The 26,266-nt window shown below is 44.1% G+C and overlaps 1 protein-coding gene across 2 annotated transcripts in view; it reads right to left on the bottom strand.

Annotated features, from left to right (window-relative positions):
- The window catches only part of nr3c2 (nuclear receptor subfamily 3, group C, member 2), a 114,734-nt gene that overhangs the window by 26,672 nt on the left and 61,796 nt on the right, over positions 1 to 26,266 (bottom strand). For both annotated transcript variants that reach the window (XM_054779111.1, XM_054779112.1), the window contains one exon: positions 16,221 to 16,348. In XM_054779111.1, the coding sequence (XP_054635086.1) occupies positions 16,221 to 16,348 (128 nt within the window). The remainder of the gene's footprint in view (positions 1 to 16,220; positions 16,349 to 26,266) is intronic.

The following is a 26,266-nucleotide window of genomic DNA, read 5'->3' as shown; positions in this document are numbered from 1 at the left end:
TTCGCACATATAAAGGCCGCACTATCCCAACAAGGTGCGCTCGTCGGCAGCCATGAGCAATCCCTCCGGGGAGTTATGGAGTCCCTGGCCGCCCTCGCCACTAGCATTAGCGCTATTGAGCAGCATCTGGGACTTGGCTCTCACCCAGGACAGTCGGAGGGTGCAGCTCCCTCATCAGAGGTTGTTCGAATCGCACCTGCTGCCAGCAGCAGTAATAGTCGCGAGCCTAGCCTCCCACCCCCCCCACGCTTTTCGGGGGAATCTATGGATTGCAGACAATTTTTACACCAGTGTACCCTGATTTTTGACCAACAACCCAGCACTTACTATTCTGACCAGGCCAAGATAGCGTTTATAATGAGCCTACTTACTGATAAAGCAGCAGCGTGGGCTATAGCGGTGAGCAAAGCTAAGCCGGAGTTACGCACCTCCTATCCTGTTTTTTTGGAGGAGCTACGGCAGGTCTTCGATCACCCTATCCGTAGTAGGGAGGCCGGTAACCAATTGTTGGACCTACGACAGGGCAAACGCTCGGTAGCGGCTTTTTCTGTGGACTTTAGAGTGCTGGCGGCAGAAAGCCGATATGATGAGGAGGCGCTCCGCGGAATATTTCGCAAGGCTCTTAACGAGCGGATCAAGGATGAGCTGGCAGTGAGGGAGTTCACCACCACGCTCAACGAGCTTGTCGACCTAGCCATACGGCTGGATAATCGCCTCCGGGAACGTGATCGCGAACGCAGTGAGGGACTACCTGCAGGATCAGCCAAGAACCACCGTCAGGAGTTTCGGCTGATACCACTAACTTCCGGAACCAGCGGAACAGAGGGAGTTCCATCAACGGCGGCCACCGAGGAGATTGCGGAGCCCATGCAACTCGGGGGAAGACGCCTGTCTGCTGCGGAGAGGTCGCGGAGGCTACGACTCCGCCTTTGCCTGTACTGCGGCGAACCCAACCACACCATCAACAGATGCCCCGCGCGACCGGCACGCCGCGCCGGATCTCCTCCTGACGTTATTAAGGAGACTGGCGCAGGATCGACCGCCGTATCTAAGTCGAGGGAGAATCAGCCTACGCAGGACCGTTGTGAGTATGCTGAAATGCCTCCGGCGTCGGCTCCGACTCCAGCAGTCTTTAAGAGACTACAGGTGACTGGACTCATTACGGGGGGGGGCGTCAATGTTCGGATTTCTGCATTAGTCGATTCTGGGGCGGATGATTGCTTTATTGACTCTAATTTTGTTAAGGAACATGGCATTCAGGTGGTTGAGTTGAGAGACCATAAGGAGGTTCACTCACTGGATGGACGCCCCTTGGCGGTAGTCACTCATAGAACCGTTCCGTTATCTCTTCAATTGTCTGGCAACCACCATGAATCCATTAGTTTTTTTATCGCTCCGTCTCAATCCGCGCCCGTAGTTCTAGGTCTCACTTGGCTCCAGATTCATAACCCGACGGTGGATTGGACGAGGGGACAGATAGTTAATTGGGGCAGTCACTGTTTTGCTAGTTGCTTACGTTCCGCGGTACCCACAGTTTCAGGTAAACCTAGGAACACTGAGAAGATTGATGTCACTGGTGTTCCCGACGTCTATCATGACCTCCGCATGGTATTTAGCAAGGATAGAGCTCAGAGTTTACCCCCCCATCGTCCATATGACTGCGCTATTGAACTCCTTCCGGGAGCACCATTACCCAATGCTAGGCTTTATAGCATCTCTGGACCCGAGCAACTTGCGCTCAAGGAATACATTGCTTCCTCTCTAGCTGCCGGACTTATTCGCCCCTCGTCCTCTCCACTTGGGGCCGGCTTTTTCTTTGTCGAAAAGAAGGATAAGTCTCTACGGCCTTGTATTGATTTTCGCGGCCTTAATGACATTACCATTAAGAACCGTTACCCGCTTCCTCTCATGGACTCCGCCTTTTCGTCTCTTCATTCGGCCAAGATCTTTTCCAAACTCGACCTTAGGAATGCTTACCACCTGGTTCGAATCAAAGAGGGGGACGAGTGGAAGACGGCTTTTAATACGCCACTCGGTCACTTCGAGTATCTTGTTATGCCCTTCGGCCTTACCAACGCACCCGCCGTATTCCAGTGTTTAATAAATGATATACTTAGGGATATGATTAACCACTGCTGTTTTGTTTACCTAGACGACATCCTGATTTTTTCTAATTCCCTCCAGGAGCATATCCAGCATGTACGCCGCATCCTTCAGCGGCTGTTGGAGAATCGACTTTTTGTCAAGGCGGAGAAGTGCGAGTTTCATACCACATCCGTGTCCTTTTTAGGGTTTATAGTGGAGAAGGACAAGTTAAGAGCCGATCCCGCCAAGATCCAGGCGGTGGTCGATTGGCCTTCTCCCAAATCAAGGAAGCACTTGCAGAGGTTCTTGGGGTTCGCGAACTTCTACCGGAAGTTCATTCGTAATTTCAGCATAAAGGCAGAACCTCTGACAAGGCTTACATCAGTAAAGGTTCCCTTTGTATGGTCTCCCGAAGCTGAGGAAGCGTTTACCAAGCTTAAAGCACTGTTTACGTCTGCCCCTGTCCTTACTCACCCTGATCCTGCCTTGCAGTTTATCGTTGAGGTTGATGCCTCGGATACGGGAGTGGGGGCGGTTCTATCCCAGCGCTCACCAGTCGACCAGAAGCTGCACCCGTGTGCCTTTTTCTCACGTCGCCTCACCTCGGCAGAGAGAAATTATGATGTGGGCAATCGGGAACTGCTGGCCATTGTGCTCGCGCTGCGGGAGTGGAGACATTGGCTGGAGGGTGCAGCCCAGCCGTTGGTAGTTATTACGGACCACAAGAACCTGGCATATATACGCTCAGCGCACAGACTCAACTCTCGCCAAGCCAGATGGTCACTGTTCTTAACAAGGTTTAACTTCTCTATCACTTACAGACCTGGATCACGGAATATTAAGCCTGATGCACTATCTAGGATCTTTTCCCCGGTGGAGTCGGACTCACCACCGGAGACAATCGTACCTGTCGCCCGGATACTCGGCGCCCTCCAGTGGGAGGTGGAGAGGAAGGTCTCAGAGGCAGCGGGACAGACGGAACTACCAGAGGGGTGCCCAGAGGGGAGATTGTTTGTTCCTGAACGACTCAGATCCGAGGTGCTGCTGTGGGGTCACTCGTCTAAGATTGCCTGCCACCCGGGGATTCGACGAACCCTATTCCTGGTCTCCCAAAGGTTCTGGTGGCCTACCATGACAGCTGACGTGAAGAAGTTTGTCGCCGCCTGCTCCGTCTGCGCCAGAGGTAAAGCTTCCCATCGCCCTCCTGCCGGTTTGCTTCAGCCGTTACCTGTCCCTGGTCGGCCATGGTCCCACATCGCAATGGACTTCATCACTGGATTACCCTCGTCATATGGCCGGACCGTCATACTCAATATCGTGGACAGGTTTTCGAAGATGGCGCATTTTGTGTCGCTCCCCAAGTTGCCCACGGCCCTAGAGACAGCTAAACTGTTGGTGAGGCACGTCTTCCGCCTACACGGGATACCTGCAGACATTGTTTCGGACAGAGGGCCTCAATTTGCTTCAAGAGTGTGGCGGGCATTTAATAAGGCATTGGGGGCGACCGTTAGTCTTTCTTCTGGTTACCACCCTCAGTCCAACGGCCAGACGGAGCGGGCCAACCAGGACTTGGAAGCAGCACTCAGGTGCGTTTGTCATCGACACCCCTCGTCCTGGTCAACCCACCTCCCCTGGATCGAGTATGCCCACAACTCGTTACCCTGCTCGGCGACAGGTATGTCACCCTTCAAGACTGTTTTTGGTTACCAGCCCCCGCTTTTCCCCTCCCAGGAAGCAGAAATTACCGTCCCGGCAGTTCATGTACACCTACGACGTGCCCGACGCATCTGGCGAGAGACCCGGGCTGCATTAACACGTACAGCAGAACACAACCGCCGGATTGCTGACAGGCACCGGGTTCCCGCACCTGATTACCAGCCTGGGATGGAGGTATGGCTGTCTTCTAAAGACCTTCCGCTTGCAGGGACCTCTCGGAAGCTGGCTCCAAGGTTCGTGGGACCTTACAAGATCAAGGCAATAGTTAACAAGTCAGCTGTCAAGCTGGAGCTCCCACCGGCTCTTAAAGTCCACCCAGTCTTCCACGTCTCCTGCATCAAGCCTGTCGCTACCAGTCCACTGTGCCCTTCGGTCGAGGCTCCACCCCCGCCCCGCATCATCGACGGTCAGCCCGCGTACACGGTGAGAGCCTTATTAGATTCGAGAAGAAGGGGGAGGGGGGTGCAGTATTTGGTCGACTGGGAGGGATATGGACCAGAAGAGCGCTCCTGGGTCGCCTGCTCCCGTATCCTGGATCCCTCCCTCATTTCCGACTTCCACTCCGCTCACCCCAATAAACCAGGTATGCCGCCAGGGGGCGTCTTATAAAAGGGGGGGATACTGTCAGGATTGTGTGCTGCGGTACTGCCTTCTACTGCTTCTCTGTTGCAGCACACTCCTGAGCACCCTGATTGCTGATCATCTTCACCTGTGCCTGATTAGTTGTTCTATTTAAGCTGTGTGCTTACTCACATCCAGTGCCAGATTGTCCCTTTGCTACACCCTGTTCAGCTCCTTCCAGCTTGTTCTTGTGCATTGTGTTTTGGCTTTCTGACCCTCGCTCTGCTCACCTGTAAGTACCTACCTGCCTGCTTGACGTCTTCAGCAGTAGCTGTATTCTTTGGTACTTCTGCTAGTTTTTTGTTAGCAGCTCTTTTTGTTCTTGTCTGTATTTTTCCCTGCTCAGCTCACCTTGCTAGCAGTGTTTTTTGTTACTGTTTCCCGCGACTAGGTCCGGATGTATTTTGGTTGTACTTTGTTTCTTGTGTGGTTTTTGGTACCTTTTTGTTATCCATTTTTGTATTAAAGACCTTTTCTGTTTTCACCTATTCGACTCTGCATTTTGGATTCCTGCATCACGGCCTTGGCCGTTCATAACAATAATAGGCATTTCAGGATTTTAATGCGTCTATTATTCACAGTACCGGGGATCTATTGTAGCCAAAAAAATAAACAACAATCACCAAATTTACAGACACATTTATAATTAACGACTAATCATTTTAACAATGTTTTTGTGTGTGTTTTACTAGCACCTGGTTTACGCTCCTGCATAGTCTGTACGCCCTCCCCTTCCAAAGCCGTCTTCATCATGTTATGTCCCTCCGTCAGGGCTGAGTGTCTGATGTAAAATTCTCCGCTGAAACACTTGGGATGCTGATTTTTTTTCATTTTTCAGCTCAGCGAGCAAACACGACCATTTAACGTTTTAGCTTTCTTCGTCGCGAGCGAACAACGCTCATTTACTCTTTCAATGCCAAAGAAGTAGTTATATGTTTTGCTCCATGTTTATATAGCCATACACACAATATTCTTTGTGCCTGGAAAGTCAGTATTATCTAAAATGGCCCTGGTCTGTCTTTTGAAAATGGGATTGAATGACGTAAAGAGAGATGGAGAGTGTGATTAGAGCTGGTACTAATTCATGCATTCATATCTCGTTACATCAGTCTCTTTTATTGCAAATTTTGATTAAAAAAAAGGGGCTGTTTGCAAAGGTGGGCTGTACGCCCTCTGAATAGTTGCATTTTTTTGGAGGAGCCCGTCATGCTACGCAGGAAGGTTTGGAGGGGGAGGAGCGAGCCTCGATGCTAGCGTATCATCCAGTATTGGTATGTGTTAGTCTGACTTTGTCCCCTGGCACCAAAGTGGGATCCTTGGTGTAATTGCCTACATTTTACCATCTTATGACAAGAAGTAGCAACAGCTCAACACCTCTAACACTTCAGTGACTTCAAAAACATTTTCACTTGATGACGGATCATTAAATGTGACAAATTTTGCACTATGTCAAAAAATCTGCACTTGGCGACCATGAATGATTACAAATCGCTACTTATTCCGCTCTACTGCTCATTCTTTTTCGCGCCGCCTGCCTTAGTAACGCTGTCTTACACAGTCCATGGCAGCCGCCTATTAGAAGAGTCTAGAAGGAAGAAGCGGGCCGTAGCGAGCAGACAGTGATGCTAACACGCCTCCCGTCTGGCCCTTAGCTAATGCCGACCGGCTCCTCACTGTACACCTCCCTCACCCTCTTCTTCTACTGCGCTCCAACCGCCATCCATCCATCCAACCATCCCTGCTTCTTTTTTTTTCCCTTTCTCCAGACTCGGAGCGCCATACGCCTACACACTCATATACAGTCATACACACACACACACACACACACAAGTTGATGCCGCTCCACTTGGCAATTTAAAAAAACACACACACACTACACATACACAGTACAGTCACGACCCCAATAGAAAGCTCCAGCACGGCGACCCCTGTGACCTCCTCAGTGCATGACCTGGCTCTACATAGGGTGCATATTGAACGTGTGTGTGTGTAGTGTATCCTGCAGCTCACATTGTGTTGCTACATAGACAAACGCTATCGGAATACTACATTTGCATTCACGTACAAACGTGTGTGCATGTGTGTGTGCGTGCATGTGCGTGTGTGTGTGTGCGTGCATGTGCGTGTGTGTGTGTGTGTGTGAGCGCCAAAAGCCAAGGAGGCGAGCTGCAGGAGGAGAGGCAGCAGCTGTAGCCCCGCCACTATTTCTGGCTAAGTCACATGACCCATTACATAAGCCCATTTTTCCTGCTCTAAAAAACAGTAAACTGCGACACACAGGAAACAACACAACGGAGGACCGTCTCACCTTCAAAACGAGCCCCCCACCACCACGTGCGCGCACACACACACACAAACACTCAACACACACTCCCAACTCTGGACCGCGGACGTGACTAAGACCGAGCTAATTCATGTCATGTAATTCATGCAAAAGTTCAATTGTATCATATTTGTGTTAGCTTCCCACTTCCTGGTTCATGGAAGATGACATCATTAAAAATGACAAAGCTAGTAATGATAAACTAATAAACACACACACACTCGTGCTTTTAACAAGGACAAACAATTCAAATTCAGATTAGTGGAAAATGTAACACAGTACCATTATATGTGGATACTGCCTTCTGCTTACAGTGGTGTGAAAAAGTGTTTGTCCCCTTCCTGCTTTCTTATTTTTTTTCATGTTTGTGGCACTTAAATGTTTCAGATCATCAAACAAATGTCAGTATTTGTCAATGACAACACAACTGAACACAAAATGCAGTTTTTGAATCAAACTTTTTATTATTAATGGAGAAAAAAAAAACAACCTACATGGCCCTGTGTGAAAAAAGTGATTGCCCTCATCCCTGTTGATCCTCCCCAGAAAGAAAGCAATTGAGATCTGTCAGTCTTTAAAAGGTTATAAATAAATTTCTAAAGCTTTGGGACTCGTGCGAACCACAGTGAGAGCCATTATCCACAAATGGCGGAAACATGGAACAGTGGTAAACCTTCCCAGGAGTGGCCGGCCAACCAACATCTTGCTGATCCCCAAGACCTTTGGGAAAATACTCTGCGGTCTAATGAGACAAAAGTTGAACTTTTTGGAAGGTGTGTGTTCCATTACATCTACGTAAAAGTACTGCTGCATTTCAGACAAAGAACATCATACCAACAGTAAAATATAGTGGTGGTAGTGTGATGGTCTGGGGCTGTTTTGCTGCTTCAGGACCTGGAAGACTTGCTTTGATAAATGGAACCATGAATTCTGCTGTCTACCAAAGAATCCTGAAGGAGAATGTCTGGCCATCTATTGGTGACCTCAAGCTAAAACCAACTTGTTCTGTTCTGCAGCAGGACAATGATCCAAAACACACCAGCAAGTCCACCTCTGAATGGCTGAAGAAAAACAAAATGAAGACTTTGGAGTGGCCTAGTCAAAGTCCTGACCTGAATCCTATTGAGATGCTGTGGAATGACCTTAAAAAGGCACTTCATGCTGGAAAACCCAGAAATGTGGCTGAATTACAACAATTCTGCAAATTCCTCCACAGCGCTGTAAGAGACTCATTGCAAGTTATCACCAACGCTTGATTGCAGTTGTTCCTGCTAAGGGTGGCCCAGCCACTTATTAGGTTTAGGGGGCAATCACTTTTTCACACAGGGCCATGTAGGGTTTTTTTTCTCCCTTAATAACAAAAAGTTTCATTAAAAAACTGCATTTTGTGTTCAGTTGTGTTGTCATTGACTAATATTTACATTTGTTTGATGATATTTTAGTGGGACAAACATACAAAAAAAAAGAAATCAGGAAGGAAAGTGCAAATAAAGTGAAATTAGACATGGTTAAACGCTCAGAACGTGGAGAAATGCCGACCAACATTGGCCGCGTGCTTGGTCGAAGCCACTCAAATGCTGCGACCATGATCAGATAAAGATGGTATTCTTGAACATGTAAAAATGATCTTCTACTGTGACATGGACAGTAATAAGTAAGATTGGATATATCCTTTATGTGGTATAAGTTCCAACTTACACTAAAACTAGATTCCCAATGCCGTCATAGGAATGGAACTCGTATGTAGGCCAAGGACCTCTGGTATTTTGTTGAGTTTGCTATTATTTGTTCATTTATTTCAACGCATTCTTCCAAAGCCACATCAAAGTTGGCTTACAAAGTTAGGTTGGGTTAAGCAGCTTTTGAGTAATGCTGCCAACAGACAAACAAAACATTTCACATCACTTCTAAAGTATAATCGATGTTCTTGGATTCCAAATAGTCCTTTCAAAAGTGTTTCATTTATTTTTACGTAATCTTGCAGACACACGACCACACACACACAAAAAAAGGATGACTTTGTTGGTAATTGCCAAGTCTTGTGTATTAGAGCATGCTGTTACATCACAGTGAAAGGGAAACACTCATCCTAAAATAAAACAGTACAATCCCTGCAGTCATAAACACACCCTCTGTGGCCTTTGTTGAAATAAAGCTGACATTTTTGGGGGTCTGCCCCGACGCTGCTGGTGTTGCTTCTGAACGCCATCCAACACGGGTTGGGTAGCATGGTCACAAGACGCCATCCGAGGAACGCTTAGGCAAAAATCAATCAATTTAATCATCCATTCACAACAAGCCTTGACCTCCAATTAGCATTTACGCCAGTCTAATGTTTAATTGAACCAAATGAGCTCTGAGATGGAATTGAATTTGCGCTCTAGTTTGCATCACCATAAACTAAAAAAAAAAAACAACACAAAAACACCCAACAGATTTTTAAACACAGTCAAATGGGAGATGTTGTTATATTGAGTATGTGCTAATATCCCTCGTGTGGTATTGTATTCACTCATTATGCACACACCGCTAGAATTTGAATTTTGCACATTTGGATTTTAATGAGGTTTTAAGTAGAGCTACAATATGCAAAAGCAAGAAGGGGGAGTGAGACAAAAAAGAGTTGGAACTTGTGATTTAAACAAAAAAAAAAGGTTGTTTATCAGCTGATCAAAAGTTTAAGACCACAGGCTATAAAAGCCAAAATCTGCTCAAAATGTTCAATTTCTGTCAGGCATTCACACTGTCATGCCCTCCTGATGGCTAAAGATAAGAAGCTTTCTCTTTTTCAACGTGGTTGGATTGTGGAGCTGCTTAAGCAAGGCCTCTCGTAGCGTGCCATTTCTGCTGAGGTTGGGAGCAGTAAATCAGTCATTCTACATTTTTTGAAAGATCCTGAGCATTATGGAACAAAAAAGTCAAGCGGTAGACCCAAAAAAATCACGCCTGAGCCGGAGGATCCGATTGGCTGTCCATCAAGACACAGGGCGGTCTTCCACCCACATTAAGACCCTTACTGGTGCCGACTGCAGTGCAATAACCATCAGACGGCATCTGCGGGAAAAGGGTTTAAAAAACAAAAAAATAATGCAAAGACCTCGTCTCCTTCAACGCCACAAAACTGCCCGTTTAGACTTTGCCAGGGAGCATCAAACATGGGACATTGAAAGGTGGAAAAAAGTTTTATTCTCTGATGAGAAAAAATGTAACCTTGACGGTCCAGATGGCTTCCAAGGTTACTGGCATGACAAGGAGATCCCACCTGAGATGTTTTCTACCCGGCACAGTGGAGGGGGGTCCATCATGATCTGGGGTGCTTTTTCATTCAGTGGAACACTGGAGCTTCAGATGGTGCAGGGTCGTCAAACGGATGCAGATAATGCAGTGGGCATCCCTCATGACTGAGGGCCCTCGTCTGTGTGGTAACAGCCGGGGTTTTCAACAGGACAACGCTGCAGTTCACAATGCTCGCTTGACCAAGGACTTCTTCAGGGAGAATAACATCACTCTCTTGGACCATCCTGCATGTTCCCCTCATTTAAATCCCATAGAGAACATTTGGGGATGGATGGCAAGGGAAGTTTATAAAAATGGCCATCAGTTCCAGACAGTTGATGCCCTTGGTGAAGCCATCTTCACCACTTGGAGCAATGATCCCACTAGCCTCCTGGAAACACTCGCATCAAGCATGCCCAAACCCATTTTTGAAGTGATTAACAAGAACGGTGGAGCTACTCATTACTGAGTCCTACTGAGAACATTTTTTGTTCTGGTTTGGAGAGTTTTTTGTTATTTTTTGAACGATGGTCTTAAACTTTTGATCAGCTGATAAACATCCTATTTCAGTTTGTTGTTTTCAATAAATGACTTTTTCAAAGTTCTTTTTGTCTCACTCTCCTTTCTTGTTTTTACATATTGTATCTCTACTTAAAACCTGCTGGGCCACCCTTAGCAGCAACAACTGCAATCAAGCGTTTACAATAACTTTCAATGAGTCTCTTACAGCGCTGTGGAGGAATTTTGTCCCACTCATCTTTGCAGAATTGTTGTCATTCAGTCACATTGGAGGGTTTTCCAGCATGAATCACCTTTTTAAGGTCATTCCACAGCATCTCAATAGGATTCAGGTCAGGACTTTGACTAGGCCACTCCAAAGTCTTCATTTTGTTTTTCTTCAGCCATTCATAGGTGGACTTGCTGGTGTGTTTTGGATCATTGTCCTGCTACAGAACCCAAGTTGGTTTCAGCTTGAGGTCACCAACAGATGGCCAGACATTCTCCTTCAGGATTCTTTGGTAGACAGCAGAATTCATGGTTCCATTTATCACAGCAAGTCTTCCACATCCCGAACAGCCCCATACCATCACAGTACCACCACCATATTTTACTGTTGGTATGATGCGCTATGTGACATTATGTCAGATGTAATGGGACACACACCTAACAAAAAGTTTAACTATTGTCTTGTCAGACAACAGAATATTTTCCCAAAGGTCAACAAGATGTTTTCTGGCACTTTTTATTTCACTTTTTCACACAGGGCCATGTAGGTTTGGATTTTTTTTTCTCTCTTAATAATAAAAAGTTTCATTTAAAAAATGCATTTTGTGTTCAGTGGAGCTGTCATTGACTAATACTTAAATTTGTTTCATGATCTGAAACATAGAAGTGTGACAAACAAAAAAAAAAAATTAGGCGGACAAAAAAAAATCAGGAGGGGAGGAAATACTTTTTCACACCACTGTATATATAACAACATCCATCCATCCATTTTCTGTACTGCTTCTCCTCATTAGGGTCGCGGGGGTATTTATATTTATTCAGTATTATTTACTTAGCCTAACATGTATATTATTAAATAACATTTTATATATCACATAATATCGCAACATATAGTCAATATTCTTCTTTATATTTATTTTTATGAACTATTTACGGTATTTATTTTTAATTCACTACAGCTACAGACATTTTTACCAAAGTCAAACTGATCGAGGCAGATGGCCACCCTTACCAAAAACAATAAGTTACGTAGAATGTATTAATAAATACGTTATTGTGGAAATATTTCATTATTCATCATTCATTTTGTTGTTATAATGACAAAAATAAAACCGACTATAATCGAAATAAATAAATAAATGAATTATGTATGTCTATAAAGCAACCATATGGACTATTTGAACTTCAAAATAGCTTAAGGCTATACTAGCTCATAATAATGTAGAATAGCATTTACTGTATATTGTTACCATAGTGACCCAACATGGGTGGACCAGCCAGGATACTTTGCATATTGCGTTAGCACCAGCTTCTATGATAACGTGGCTCCACTCTCACTAGCTTACCTTCTTTAGCTTCTGGCCATTCGCTTAAAATGGATTCATAACAGTAGGGGGAGCCCTGGAGCAAAGACACTGCATACTTTTGCAGGTTCTATAAACTAAATACCTTTCAACAATGTGGGTCACACACGCACACACGCATACACACACTTGTCTGAACATGTGTGCACGTCTGGGGCCTGCCATTGTGATTTGTATGTTGCTAGACGTGTTGGCGAGGTGGCTGCACTTCAGCTGTTGTTACATAACCTCCCCTCTCTCTGTGTCTCTCGCTCATGCATGCACACACACACACACACACACACACACACACACACACACACAACCTGAACCATTCAGTGTTGTGGGAGGCCCGACCCGAGTTAAAAAAAAACGACGCGATTGGACTCTGGAGGAGCGCTAGCCGTGTCCTTGCATGAACTCTCCCACAGAGTCAGCGCGTAGAGGAATTTTTTTTTGGGGGGGGGGGTGGAAAACATAAACGGGGGCCCATATTGGCCCTTGCTTAATAAGGCGGGCTTACAACGCAGTTGTAAATCTTTTCACTTCAATAGGAGGCTGGCAAAAACAAGGCAGCGAGCTAAAAGGGGAATATTATTACCGAGAGCAGACACGCCAAGCCACTGATGACATGTGAATAATGCGCTGGCGTTCGACTACGATGCGCACCACATGGAGTCGTTTATTGAGCACAGCTGTTCTTTATTAAAAAAAAAAACTCAACAGCAAAGGAGCGCTGGGCTATTTTCACATTTCATTAGCAATTTTTAACTCAGATTTTGCACTTACGCCGCAAGAAGAGACAAATGAAGGTCAACTCATCGGTAGCGTCACAATGTAAGGCAGGGTTTGCTAAACCAGCCTGTCGGGTGTACGCTAATTGAAAGGGGGGGCAAACAGATGATTTGCAGCGGAAAGTTTCAAAGAAACCGGACAATGATGGCCAAAGTTATTACATATTTACAGTACATTGCTGTTTTTTGACAACTGTTTTTTGTTTTTTGGCACTTTGTCGCCATGCTCCAACCAGACGCCATGCCGAAAACCCAAATGTTTCATAATTTAGCCGTCTGTGTAGTTTACATGGCTCAAATTTGGTAGCAATTGTGCAAATGATGTAGAAAGAGCTGAAAAAATGCCAGGTGCAAAACAAAATAGCTGGTTTCCTGTGTGCATGGGACTTTTTGGTATGTGTACTCCTGCAGGATGTGCACGCAAATAATTGGGGTTCGGGTGAGTTCACCAGAGTTCATGTGATTATTTCAAGTTTGTATCATCTTGGGCAACGTTACATGGACAGTCATGCCTCCCTACATCACGGTTCGAACATCACGGTTCGAACATCGCTCCCTCGCTCTGTCGTGGTTTTTCAAAAATGAATTAATTAAGAAATGATCGTTGTTTGGTGGTTAACTGTGGCCTATCACTAGTCCAAAAATATTGAAAGACAAGTCATATGTAGTATTCTGGTTGCTAGGCGCCAACAATGATACATCAATGAGACATGACATTACATTACCTTAACACTGCACGTCGTCAGCCATGGCATGGCCGACTGAAAAGAGTGAAAAAAGTTCTCCTCCCTTTCCAGGTGGAAGTGGTATGTTTTTTGCTTCTTACTTGACTATAGCTGTGTTATTTCAAGTCTACAAGGCTCTAATAATAGTACCAAACATATTTACAAAGTCTGATAGGTTTTCTATGCTCTAAATACAAAAAATATTCTGTTTATTAATATTGAATCCTACTTTGCGGAAATTCATTATAGCGGAAACAATTCACCACCCATAAATAGGGGATGGCTTTATACATTATGTGAAGAGGAATACTTTTTTTGGCAACTTGGTTGCCATCCTCCGCCCACCCACTATGCCAAAAACTCAAATGTTTCGTAATTCAGCTTCGGCTGCCCATCTAGTATACGTGGTTCAAAATTGGTAGCAATTGTGGAAATGGTCGAGAAGGAGTTTGTTTGTTTGTAGGATTCAAAAATGGCTGCTTTCTGTTTGTTTTACGTGAGGAGTTCTTGAGACTTTTTTTGCATCTACTCCTGCTTGACATTCACGTAAAATTCTATGCAAGTATTGACTGAAGGAAATCGGAACGTCCCTAGCAAAGTTATGACATGTTGACAATACATTTCTCTGTTTTTTGACAGGGCAAACTTTGTCGCCATGCTCTGCCCACAAACGACGACCACAACTCAAATGTTTTGGAATTTAGCTTTGGCCTCTCGTCAAGTATATATGGTTCAAATTTGGTAGCTATTGTGCAAATGGTCTAGAAGGAGTTAGTGGCTAAAAATAGCTAATAAATGATGCTGAAACAGTCAAACCAAAATGGCTGACTTGCTGTAGGTTTGATGGCATGGGTTGTTGAGACCTGTTTGTGCGTCTACTGACGCTACACATGCATAACAAATTTCATGGTGTTCAGTGAAGCAGACTTTTGAAAAAAAAATTCCAAGCAAGTTTCCATCAAGCTACTTCCATGTTTTGGTGGTGTGATGCCACACAAGTACAGTCCATATTACTTCCAGGCGCCACTGCTGATGCAAAGCACCAGCTGTGCTTTTGCGTCAGTGCTTAAAAATAACAAAAAACATGACTTCCTTGGTTTAAGATTGGCAGTTTCTGGTGGAATACGTGGCGTCTTTGCCGTGGCATTTCCACCAAGTGGTCCAATGGCTCCATGTGGAAGGAACTGGAGCACCAAACTACAGTATTTCACGTCTCCCGTGTTCAGATAAGGTCCGAACCTCCACAGTCAGTCAATCAGAGGATTCTAATCTTTGAATGTCAACTAGCGTCGCGGCTATGAGCTAGTAAGCATCTAAAACTGTATCCCCTGAGGCAGGAAGTGCCACAAGGAATCAAACATGGCTCTTCCTCCTTGCAATAGGAGGGGCGTTGGTTGGGTTGTGCTGACGCATCGCTTCCCATCCCTCTCACTTTCCTCGTCTCCTCGTTATCTGTCTGACTTTTTCTTTGTCCTTCCTTGTCCCCTCCTGTATCGCTGTCCTCCCTCCATCGTCTCCCTCTCTTTACACCTTCACAGCAGTGATGACAGTAAAGGGGTCAGGCAAGGTAGTGACTCCTTATGCGTGTCGGAAGCTCGCTTTTAACCTTGTTGACATCAGGACGCTGTGCGACGGGCTGTTGTTATGCCGCCACAGTCTGTGGCAGGTGTTTGCTTTTGCTCGTGGTGCTTAAAAGAGGGATCTCGGACCGATCCGAGATTCCTGATGATGGGAAAATTGCCAGGAGCTCTTACACAAGCCCAGAGTCCATTTTATGGTGACTCGAGAAGAGACAAGACACGTGAGCCCAGGGTGGGATAATAACATCAAGCGACAGCAGACCGCCAGACGGTCTCCATAGCGACTGCGTATAAATCGTCATTTGATTTGGAAGCAAAGCAATCGCTCGCTGGAAATTGTCAGAGAAAACACCCAAAGGCACAGACAATGTTTGGATGCTTTTCATTCGTCTAAATGAGTAGACAAATTAACGCCTCGAGCAAAGAGTGGATGAACACTGGATGGTCCGGTGCTAACGATTTTAGCGGCCGTGGGATTTACGCAATTTTGGTTATTTCAGTGAATATTTAATGGTTTATGACCATGACATCGCCAACATCCTTAAAAGTGCTACCGCTTTTAAAGGGATGAAAGACTCTCTGAATGTTCTGAACTCCTGTTTCCCTTACATGTTGTATGTTGTATTGATCAGAGCTGGAGGTCTGTGTGGATGTGCTGTAGCTCCATGCAGTTGATGTTATGTTGGGCTCCTTTAGACAGCAAACTAATGTAAATGCTGTGATTAACTCCGCTATTCAATTAACCGCCCAGTCTGCCATAGTCACCGGGTGATGGTCTATAAAAGCAAATAACCAACGGGGTCTCTAATTAGTGTACCTGTTGCTGCAGGCAACCTCCTGATTTATTTATTTTTTATCTCCACGAGATGCGAATAGCTGTATTTGAAGCATCTTATTCATCTAAGCTTTATATACTTCTGCGTGTGCTTTAAAAAGTTGCACTTTATTGCGATTGCAACATTGGTTCTGTCGCTGCTGTGTTGTGCAGTATACTTGTTAATACATGACGAGCTGGAGTTGGGCGTCCTTACCTTCCACGGCTCTTTTGAAGAAGACTTTGCAGCTCCCGCACGTCACCACGCCGTAGTGGCAGCCCGACGCCTCATCCCCACACACCAGACACACCTTGGCCGTCGAGGAGGGCTGCCTGAGTGGCGAGCTGCAAGGATAGGACACCATTATATGGAGGCAGAAAAGACAATGGAACACTTTGGTAAACACCATAGCAGGTGTGTATGTACAGTGTGTAGTACAGTGGATTCCTGCATATTCACAACCTCACACATTTTTGGTAAATTTTTATTGATTTATTAATTTTTTCTTAGAAAATATGCTGTTTTCCCACAGAAAACACATCTCATTCACCATTAGCTGGTAATCATTTATAAACGTGCTTCACTGATCGTTTTTTCACTGATTGTTTTTTTTCGTCAAGCATCGAGATTTCACACTTTGTTCGGCAGTACTTTAACGCACCATAGTTGTGTGGTGTGAAGCACTAGCTTTTATATATGTTGTTTGTGACATGTACATGTACGTTCTCCCAGGCAATTCTTACTATTTGTCAAACATATATTTCCCGAAATGTTGTCTTTTCAATCGTATTAAAAGGTTGCATTTCTTTTGCAGTGTAGCGTTCAACACTGTCTGTGAGCATGCACCATTTTACGCTATTTCATTTATATTTGCCAACCAAATGCCAAATGCCTCAGTAAGCATTGGCTGTCGGGACAAAGGCTCTGCTGCACCTCCAGCGGAATTTTTTTTTTCTCAGATGGGAAAACTGAAAAGGATGGTTGTGTTTCAGATGTGCATACAAGTTGGCCGTGTTCCCCTTCTTCCTCGTCACTACTTTCGAACAAATGCAACATATCAGTTCGCCGGTGTTCATGCGCTCACCTTGTTCATTCTATTTAAAACCAAAATATTCCCACACTGGGGCTGTGGCATTCGTCTTAGAAACCATCGCTTCTGTACCTTCATTCATGTTAGCGTATGCTGGCTCTACCACTCTGTATCCACTCACTAGTAGCCCCGCCTCCACAAAGAGGCTGAATGAGAGGAGGGTTCACTCTCTCCATCGATTCCATTATAGAACCATTGCACACAGACAGATGCGGAGTGAACCCTCTTGTCATCCACCCTGTGTGTACAGGGTATACACAGCACTGTATATACAGTACTGTGTATACAGGGTATACACAGTACTGTATATACAGTACACTATGCCTTCTCTAGCCTACTAATCTCTTGCGCAAGCCTGATGACCAGGCTAAGGGCCACACCGTGACTCTGATTCCATCTCTTCATTCATCAGTCATCATTATCATTCATTAGTGTTGAGTACCTATACATTTCCATCCATCCATTTTCTATGTCGCTTATCCTCACTTGGGTCACGGGGGCATGCTGGAGCCTATCCCAGCAGACTTTGGGCGAGAGGCGGGGTACACCCTGGACTGGTCGCCAGCCAATGGCACGGCACATATAGACAATACCTACACATTTTATACTTTAAAATGCATGTGTGAAAAAGTGTGTGAGGCATATTTAGTCTTGGATTATCTCCTGAGTGAACAATAGCGACTGAAGAAAGAGGGGGATTGTTCTGGAGCTGAATCTAATCTAATAAGTACAACATGCACTTTTACTGCAAATGTTGATCTGAAATCAAAGGAGAACAAAACTTCAAGCTAGCATGAGATTTCGGAGTGGGGAGAGCGAGCCATGTATCAAAAATAGACATTTTTATGGGCGGATCAATTACTCATGGTTTTTCGCTATTCATTGGTGGTCCCGAAGCGTAACCCCACTACTCTCTCTTATTGTTGTAAAAGCAAATCCAACTGATCATCCAACGGTGACAATTATTTGCATGGACACTTGTTGCTAGGTAGAATTGCAAGAGCACAGTCATTGCTGCGCAAAGGCTCCAATGACTGTGAAAAACATCAGGTGAACATCAAAATCGTCTTGTTATTCATTTGCATAGCCACTTGTTGCTGGGTAGAATTGCGGAAAGTACTGCAACAAACTACGTTAACTTACATTTATTGTGTGTGTGTACTTTGTGTGCACATTTTTTAATTGAAGATAAAATTTTTATTAGGTTTTGTTGAAGCATGGAACTGTTGATCTGAAATCAAAGGAGAACAAAACTTCAAGCTAGCATGAGATTTCGGAGCGGGGAGAGTGAGCCATGTATCAAAAATAGACATTTTTATGGGCGGATCAATTACTCATGGTTTTTCGCTATTCATTGGTGGTCCTGAAGCGTAACCCCACGACTCTCTCTTATTGTTGTAAAAGCAAATCCAACTGATCATCCAACGGTGACAATTATTTGCATGGACACTTGTTGCTAGGTAGAATTGCAAGAGCACAGTCATTTATTAGGTTTTGTTGAAGCATGGAACTTGCATTTTAAATCCACTTTGTTATCGACTAGCATTTCTGCAGTAGGTATTGCACAAGACTCCTGCCATATAGAGGATCTTTGACAAGCATCTCCTCTATATGTGCCGTGTGATTGACTGGCCACGAGTCCAGCGTGTACGCACCAAAGTGAGTTGGAATTGTCTCCAGCTTCACCTCTGACCCTAAAGCGAATAAGACTGAATGAAGGAGTATTTGTTTATGACATGTAGCTGGGTACACAAGAGAGAACACCTTGTATCAAAACATCCAAAGTGGCCTCAGCTTCCCCTATCTTTCCTTTCTGTGCTAATTAGCTCTCTGCCATCTAAATCAATGATATGCAAGGTGATTGTCTGGTTAACATTCTCCTTCCATCCTTCATCAAAGCAGCTGCCAAGCTCTCTCTCTCGCTTCGGGAAGGCAGCACTCCGGCGGCGGCAGCACACTCAGATGCAATCAGGAGCGCTGATCTAATTCCCTCTCGTCCATCTACACACACATTCAATTTGTTAGGACGCTTAGAGGAGTCTCCGGTGAGGTGTTTGTCTGACTCCCTAGCGCTGGGCCTTGTGGTTTTTTCAGCCTGTGTGTGTGTGTGTGTGTGTGTGTGTATGTGTGTGTGCAAATCGACCCCCCAGCCCCCCCTCACCAATAGGTATACACCATACATATTATGCGTCAGCCTTATCACGCTCCATCACTCCACACCAAGTCAAAATGTCAAAAAACACCACGTGCATTCACATTAAGAGCAGGCAGCCTGCTGGTCTAGCAGCAACAAGGTGACTTTCCCTCCCTCAGAGGAGTATATAGGTCATTCACCGTGCACGCGTTGGAAGCATAGCTGACAGGCCAGGCTGCAGTGACTGTGCACCACAAAAAAGCCCCAAACTAAACACCAGCTACCAGCCGCTACCCGACTATGCAGTTTGTGCAGCTAGGCCTAAAGTTTATCGCAGATGATACGAATATGAAAGCGGGATATGGAAGCTAGGAGGTGTAAGAATTTTTTTATCATTCACGTGTTTTCAAAAGATCTGAGGGACACAATTTGGGTTTGTTTTCACTTTGAAGGCACATACTGTGCAATTTTACACGCATTTTAAAAGTCAGACTCACACAATACGAGCTAAAGGTCTGCTATTTGAAATGTCGCTAAAGCCTGTTGATGAGCACCAAATGTGAGGAAAATCTATCACCTCTCTCACTTTGGGAGAAGAGGTGCTCAAACATTTGCTTTTGAAGTTACGGCTTTTCAGGAGGTCATGAAGAATAAACATCCTTCGTCATGAACATTTTTTTTGGCCTCCTCTTAAATAAGCTTTGCTTCTTCCTACTCCTTTTGGACATGTGGAACTGTGAAAGGATGATTCATGAGATGTATTCCATTGTAACCTTCATGTTCAAATACACAAAACTAAACCAAACCAAACCAAACCTCTGACGCGCCACACCAGATTTGAAAACCCCCCCCCAAAAAAGCAGGCTTTGCTACACATCTTAAAATAAATCCTGGAGCAATTAATGACGCCCGGCATGACAGTCGAATCGGGCTGGAAAATTTGCACAGTACATCCTTAGGGCGAAAAAAGTCATGTTTTCATCACTTGTTTGTTTGCTGGATTACACAAAAACGCCATAAAAGTTTGTGGGCTCTTGGCCAAGAAGAACCGGTTTCATGTAACGCCTATCCAGTGCGGATTAAGGACTTGTTTTTAACAGCTGTTAACACTGCACGCATGCATTTTTCCACATTATCTGCTAATTTTTAATAAATAATGCATATATGAATGAATTAAAAAGTATGTGCTTAAAGATACAATGAACAAGATTACCGCAATGTCTGGACTACAGAATACTTATCACTTCAGCGAAGGAGAAGAATATATATGGGGTGTCCCAAGACGAGATGACGCACAAGATGATGAGACAAGATTTTAACATTAAGAAAAGTCTTTTTTTAATTTAACCGATTTTGGCTTTGCAAGCATCTTTTTCTCCTTGTAATTTCTACTACATTACCTTGCATTGGCCCTCACAAGGCTCCCTTGCTGCACTTCTGTGTGTGTATGCTAGAGGCCCCGCCTCCCCCCACAAAGTCAAAATGATTACATGACAAGCAGTCTCACTCTGTCGTTCTATGGACCACCTCTTTGTTGAACCAACGTACAGAGTGAACGCTCTTCCTGCCCGTTTTGGAGGCAAGAGATGAGGAAAACAGAAATGCACGCACATGGCAATGTATGGATGCCGGCAAAAATGATCAAGTTCACCAGATGTTGTGACACACCTAATATGGAGTGGTCGATATGAAGACAACTCACTCGAAGACAGTCGGCATATCTCATAACATAGCAACAAGCACAGCTTTTTTGTCTGAAAAAGTATTTAAATATTTGACTATTTCAAGTCCGGTGTTTCCTTGTGTTATCCGTGCATTAGCACCACCTACTGTCAGTACTGACATGAGCAACTGGTAAAATGCTATGCAATACGTACGGTATATAATAAGGATAATTATTTAACACAGTATTGGAGGCACTTCTCAGACCAGGATGTCCCCACCATGACCGTGTCATAGGATAAGTGGATGGACTGTTATTTTCATTTGCATGGACTCTAAAAATCTAATTCTCATAATGTCATGAATGACCAAACTGCTCTGTAATGTTTCTATCTATCTAAAGGCCTCATTCTTTGCCGCAGCGGTTGCGTTGTTTTTTAAAATTTTCTTCTTTCCCGCAAAAACCCCGCCAGGCAGCAACTTCATTGTTTTCCAAGTCCTTTCATCTCCTAAAGATAACACACACAACACTAACTGCTGTAGTCGCTGTTTATTATTTCCCTGACCAGCACAAGTACACAATACTTGCCTTTCTTCCCAGCGAGGTGCACAGTGATTCCGTAACTTACAGAGGATAATAATAGAACGCAACAAGTTCAATGCGTGACACAAATGTGCTACGACAAAGATGTTTGGGTCCAATTTTGCTGGTAGCTTTTCCTGGAGTAACTGCATTGAAAGAGAGAACAGTCCACCAGCTGGCGGTTCCATAAGTGTCACCCAGTTAAAACCACTCTATAATGTACTGTACTGTGCAAAAGGCCATCATTAGATTGCTTAAAGCTATAACGACCACACTATATGCAGTATAATATGATACACACAGGCAGTCATGTGAAAAAGTGTGCAACATGCATACGTGCATTGCTGTTTTCATAGTCCTTTTTCAGCAGTCATGTTCATATAGTGAAAGGGTATATAATGGCAAGGATTACACCATTTTTTTATGTTAAAATGTATTTTATTTCATTACTACGGTCGTCCCTCGCCACATCAAATTTTGCATCTTCACTCTGTCACGGTTTTTCAAAATACATAAAATAATAAATCATAGTTGTTTCATTGTTGACTACGGTCTATTATTTGTAAAAATAACATGCATTTTTAAGCTGATTTTCGTATTTTTGGCCTGAATTAAGTATTTTCAAACATAAAAATGTCTAAATGAACTAAAATACAAAATCCGGTCGTCCCTTGTTTATCGCTGTTAATTGGTTCCAGGCCCGACCGCGATAAGTGAATTTCCGCAAAGTAGAATTCAATCTTCCTAAATGGGATATTTTTGAAGTTAGAGCATAGGAAACCTGTTTATAACTTCTAAATACGTTTTTACCATTATTAGAGCCCTGTAGAGAAGAAATAACACCCTCAGTCACCTTTACAGTCCTATTATTCTCTGTTTACATCACATTGCGTAACTCTTACGCGCAGGCTATGAAATCACTGCAGGGACACAAGAGACGGCCAACACTTTAACTAACCATAGTTAGCCTCCAATGTATTTATTCTAAACTTAAGAAAGGGTTTCAAACGAAGTGGAGAAAAAGGACAAAGTAAGAAGCCAAAAGCTTACCAATTCCACACGCACCGGGAGGAGAACTTGTTTTCACTCTATCATGTCTGACACCTAGTGACCAGAATACTATATATGACATCCATCCATCCATTTTCTATGCCGCTTCTCCTCATTAGGGTCGCGGGGGTATGCTGGAGCCTATCCTAGCTGACTTCGGGTGACAGGCGGGGTACACCCTGGACTGGTCTCCAGCCAATCACAGGGCACATATAGACAAACAAACACTCACATTCATACCAATGGACAATTTTCTGTTGCCAATTAACCTAACATGAATGTTTTTGGAATGTGGGAGGAAATCGGAGAAAAACCCGTGCACGGGGAGAACATGCAAACTCCACGCAGAAATGCCCAAGGGAGAATCGAACCCAGACTGGGACTTTGTGGCGAACATGCTAACCACTAGACCACCGCCCTTACATATGACTTTTCTTTCAATATTTTTTGACTGATAACAGGCCATAGTCAACCATGAAACAGCCATCATTTATTCTTTTTTCTATGCAATAGAGCGAGGGAGCGTTGCTCAAACCACAACGTGGCGAGGGACGACTAATTTCATTTTTTGATTTTTTGATTTTTTCGTTTATCTATTATGCCCCACTCACGTATTAAACGGTATAGGTACTCCCCACTAATGAATGATAATGTAAGATGATTGGTAAAACAGATGAATAGAAGTCCACCTCAGTCTGAAGCAGCTAGCGGTTATACGAGGCTCCCCTGCACTGCAGGCTGCTGGGTCGTCCTGGCTAGCTGTCTGAGAAGGCGTTTCTCCAAGCCACGTCTACATATAACATACTGCTCGCCTGTTGTGATTCCAGTAGCTACTTGCCATCATATATTAACTTGTGTTCATCTGCCTGCACGTTTTAAGGCCAGGTTTTAAATAGAAGTTTCGCTTTTGTGCCTCACAGCAGCACCGCAGAGCAAAGTGCAAAATCTCAACACAGTGAAGCATAAAGACATACCAAAAATCTGCGAATCTGCGGAATGTCGAATCACGAATGTGAGGGGATCCACCGTGACATCAAACCTTGAGAATAAGAGCAGATAATACAATATAAAAACAAAAAACTCCCGCACTTGGAGTGACCTAAGACTTTTGCCCGGTCTTGTATGTCTGGGTCAACAGAGTCTTTGTCAGTGTGGGTCAGAGCCAAACTAGAACCACTAATTCCCGCAAACAATCGTCCATGTAATCACGTCAGTGCGACAAATCGGGGATGCAAAGGAAGTCAAGGGGCCCGATATGACCGAGCTAACATCATTAAGGGTGAACAATGAGCAGTGAGGTGGCAGCGAGGAGGAGGACGGTGAAGGCTCACGTGGTCACTAAGAACCCCTGTGTGACCCACATAAGCACATTAGCAAGGCCTGGCCTGCAAACAAGCAGCCGATGCACACACACACACACACACACATACACATAAAGAGTCTTGTTGTGTGGAACAACAATGACCTCATCGTGCATGTATGTAGCGCTGTAAGCTGTGCCGCTACAGGTGTGTGGTCTAGTAGTTCAGTCACAGCAGCTACTTTTATTCTGGAGGGTTCTCACAGCTGACCTGAACCGTTCCTTCTCTAAGGAGAAGCATCCCTAATAATAGCCTTGTCATATTCATGTATATGTGATACAGTCTAGCTTACATCAAAGTTTTATAATGATTAGATGATTGGTCAACGACTTACGGACAAGTAGTTGGTAAGTCCCACTCGAGTCCCTGCAAGGACCTTTTGCTTGATTACGGCCATGTTTTTCAAACAGCCTTGCTCAAATTTTACGCACATGTGCTTGTCAAACCCCTACAGGCGTGTACTAAATTTTGTGGTGATTTGCCTAAACACCTTAAAGTTACAGTGGAGGTTTTCGTAGAGCTCGCTGAGCTATGTGAGAAACTTGAATAACAGCACCACAATGTGGTGCATTTGTCAGAAAAATAACAGCACGGGCAACACAGTAGGTGTGCATGTTTTGACAAATTTTCACCCTTTGTGTGCAGCAGTTCAGGAGCAGAAGAGTTAGCCAGGGGTTGTCAAACTTTACTATCAAAAAAGCCATTTTGCCCCCTGGACCACTAAAGAAAAATGGTCTAGGACCACAAAGCTTAACAGATTCTAAACTTTTAAAAGTAGTGATCTTTATTTTACCTGTTACAAGAGAATACAACAAACAAGTACGACAAACAACAACAAATAAGTACAGTGTGGATGTGTAACGGATGCCAACTAGTGGGGTTGTGATTGGTTGAACCTCACTACCTGACAGCCTCTTACTTTTAGCTCGCTGGCTAAAGCTTGGTTTATGCCTGACGCATCCGCGAAGTCCGCACGGCTCCGCACGGCCAAATGACGTCACTTTTGCAACCACGCCCCTCCACGCGGCATCCATGTGGCCCAAATTTTTCAAATTATTGTTGATTTTGAGACTATTTTTTTCATGAATGTAATGATGGCATAATAATGCAAGTACACCATATCAATAATAATAAACTTTAATTTATCAAGAGTATTTAACATTTTATTGGAATGTCATTACCATTGTTTAAATAACAGAAATGAAACTAACAAAAACCTCAATAAAAATAAAATGGACTCAGTCTCTTCCAGCAAAAACTGCACTAAAATAAAAATCACAGTAATTTCTACAAAATCCTCAACAAATTGTAATGCCCGTGCTTGTGGATAAGAAAGACGTAGTCACCAATGCAATTCTAATTCTAATTGTAATGTAGGATATTTTTTATGACACCCTTCCTTTGCCTGCACAATTAGACAGGATGTGCATTCTTATTTTGAAGGCCGGTAGTGTATTGTGTGTGTTGAGAATGTCGCACACACGCAGCCGCTCTAGCAGGATCTGCTAAACTAAGCTAACCCAGATAGCTTCCAGTCACGCTCCGTAAGAGGAGTTTTTCCGCCAACTTTTGCCGGTGTTTCAGGCCGCCGTATCAACATGGAAATACTTCCCCGCGCAAACGTTCCTTCTAGTCACGATGACCTATTTGGTGGAGAGAGGAGGAAATCAATCACGCATGCACATGTCAATACATTGAGGCCGGCGAAATTATCAAGCTTATTTTTATTTATCGTGCAGTTAATTGATTTATTGATTATCGTGACAGGCCTACACTGGATCTACTGTTGGAACAATTTGTCGGATCTCTGTTGAAAGCCCCTTTCACATGGCCGAATAATGCTGGTAATTCGACACCTTTTTGACACCGTGTGTGAAACGCACCAACATGGACTGAGGGTACAAAGTTGACTTGGCAGTTGTCCAGCTTCAGGGTTAGTATCCAATCCATAACACTTGTGTGTAAGGGCTATTTAAGTTAACCACTCAACACTTGCTTCTCCCATCCTGTTGTGTTGAAAGCAATTGTTGCTGTGCGACAAGTGATTTATACGTGACACCAGACACCGGCGCTTCTGTTACGGCAAGGGGTGTCTTGAGACGAGATGAGATTTTAGCATTATTTTTAAGAAAAGCACAATGACAAAATACGACTGGACAGACTTTTTAATTAATGTCATTGTGTTTAATGTTTATTGTCCCCCATATTATTATATTAACAATATTATTGTCAACATTATTTGAGACCAAATTAAATTATAATATAAATTATATATTTAGAGAAGAGTTGTAATCTAGCAAGGAAAAAAAGTCAATTTCTCAAGAATAAAGTAATAGCATCAGGAAAAGTGTCATTATAGTAGCATGACATTGAAATATTATT

This window comes from Dunckerocampus dactyliophorus, chromosome 6 (assembly GCF_027744805.1).
Source record: "Dunckerocampus dactyliophorus isolate RoL2022-P2 chromosome 6, RoL_Ddac_1.1, whole genome shotgun sequence".
Classification (NCBI taxonomy): domain Eukaryota; kingdom Metazoa; phylum Chordata; class Actinopteri; order Syngnathiformes; family Syngnathidae; genus Dunckerocampus; species Dunckerocampus dactyliophorus.
Note: the sequence above shows the minus strand (reverse complement) of the source record. Positions and strands in the feature narration are given on the sequence as shown.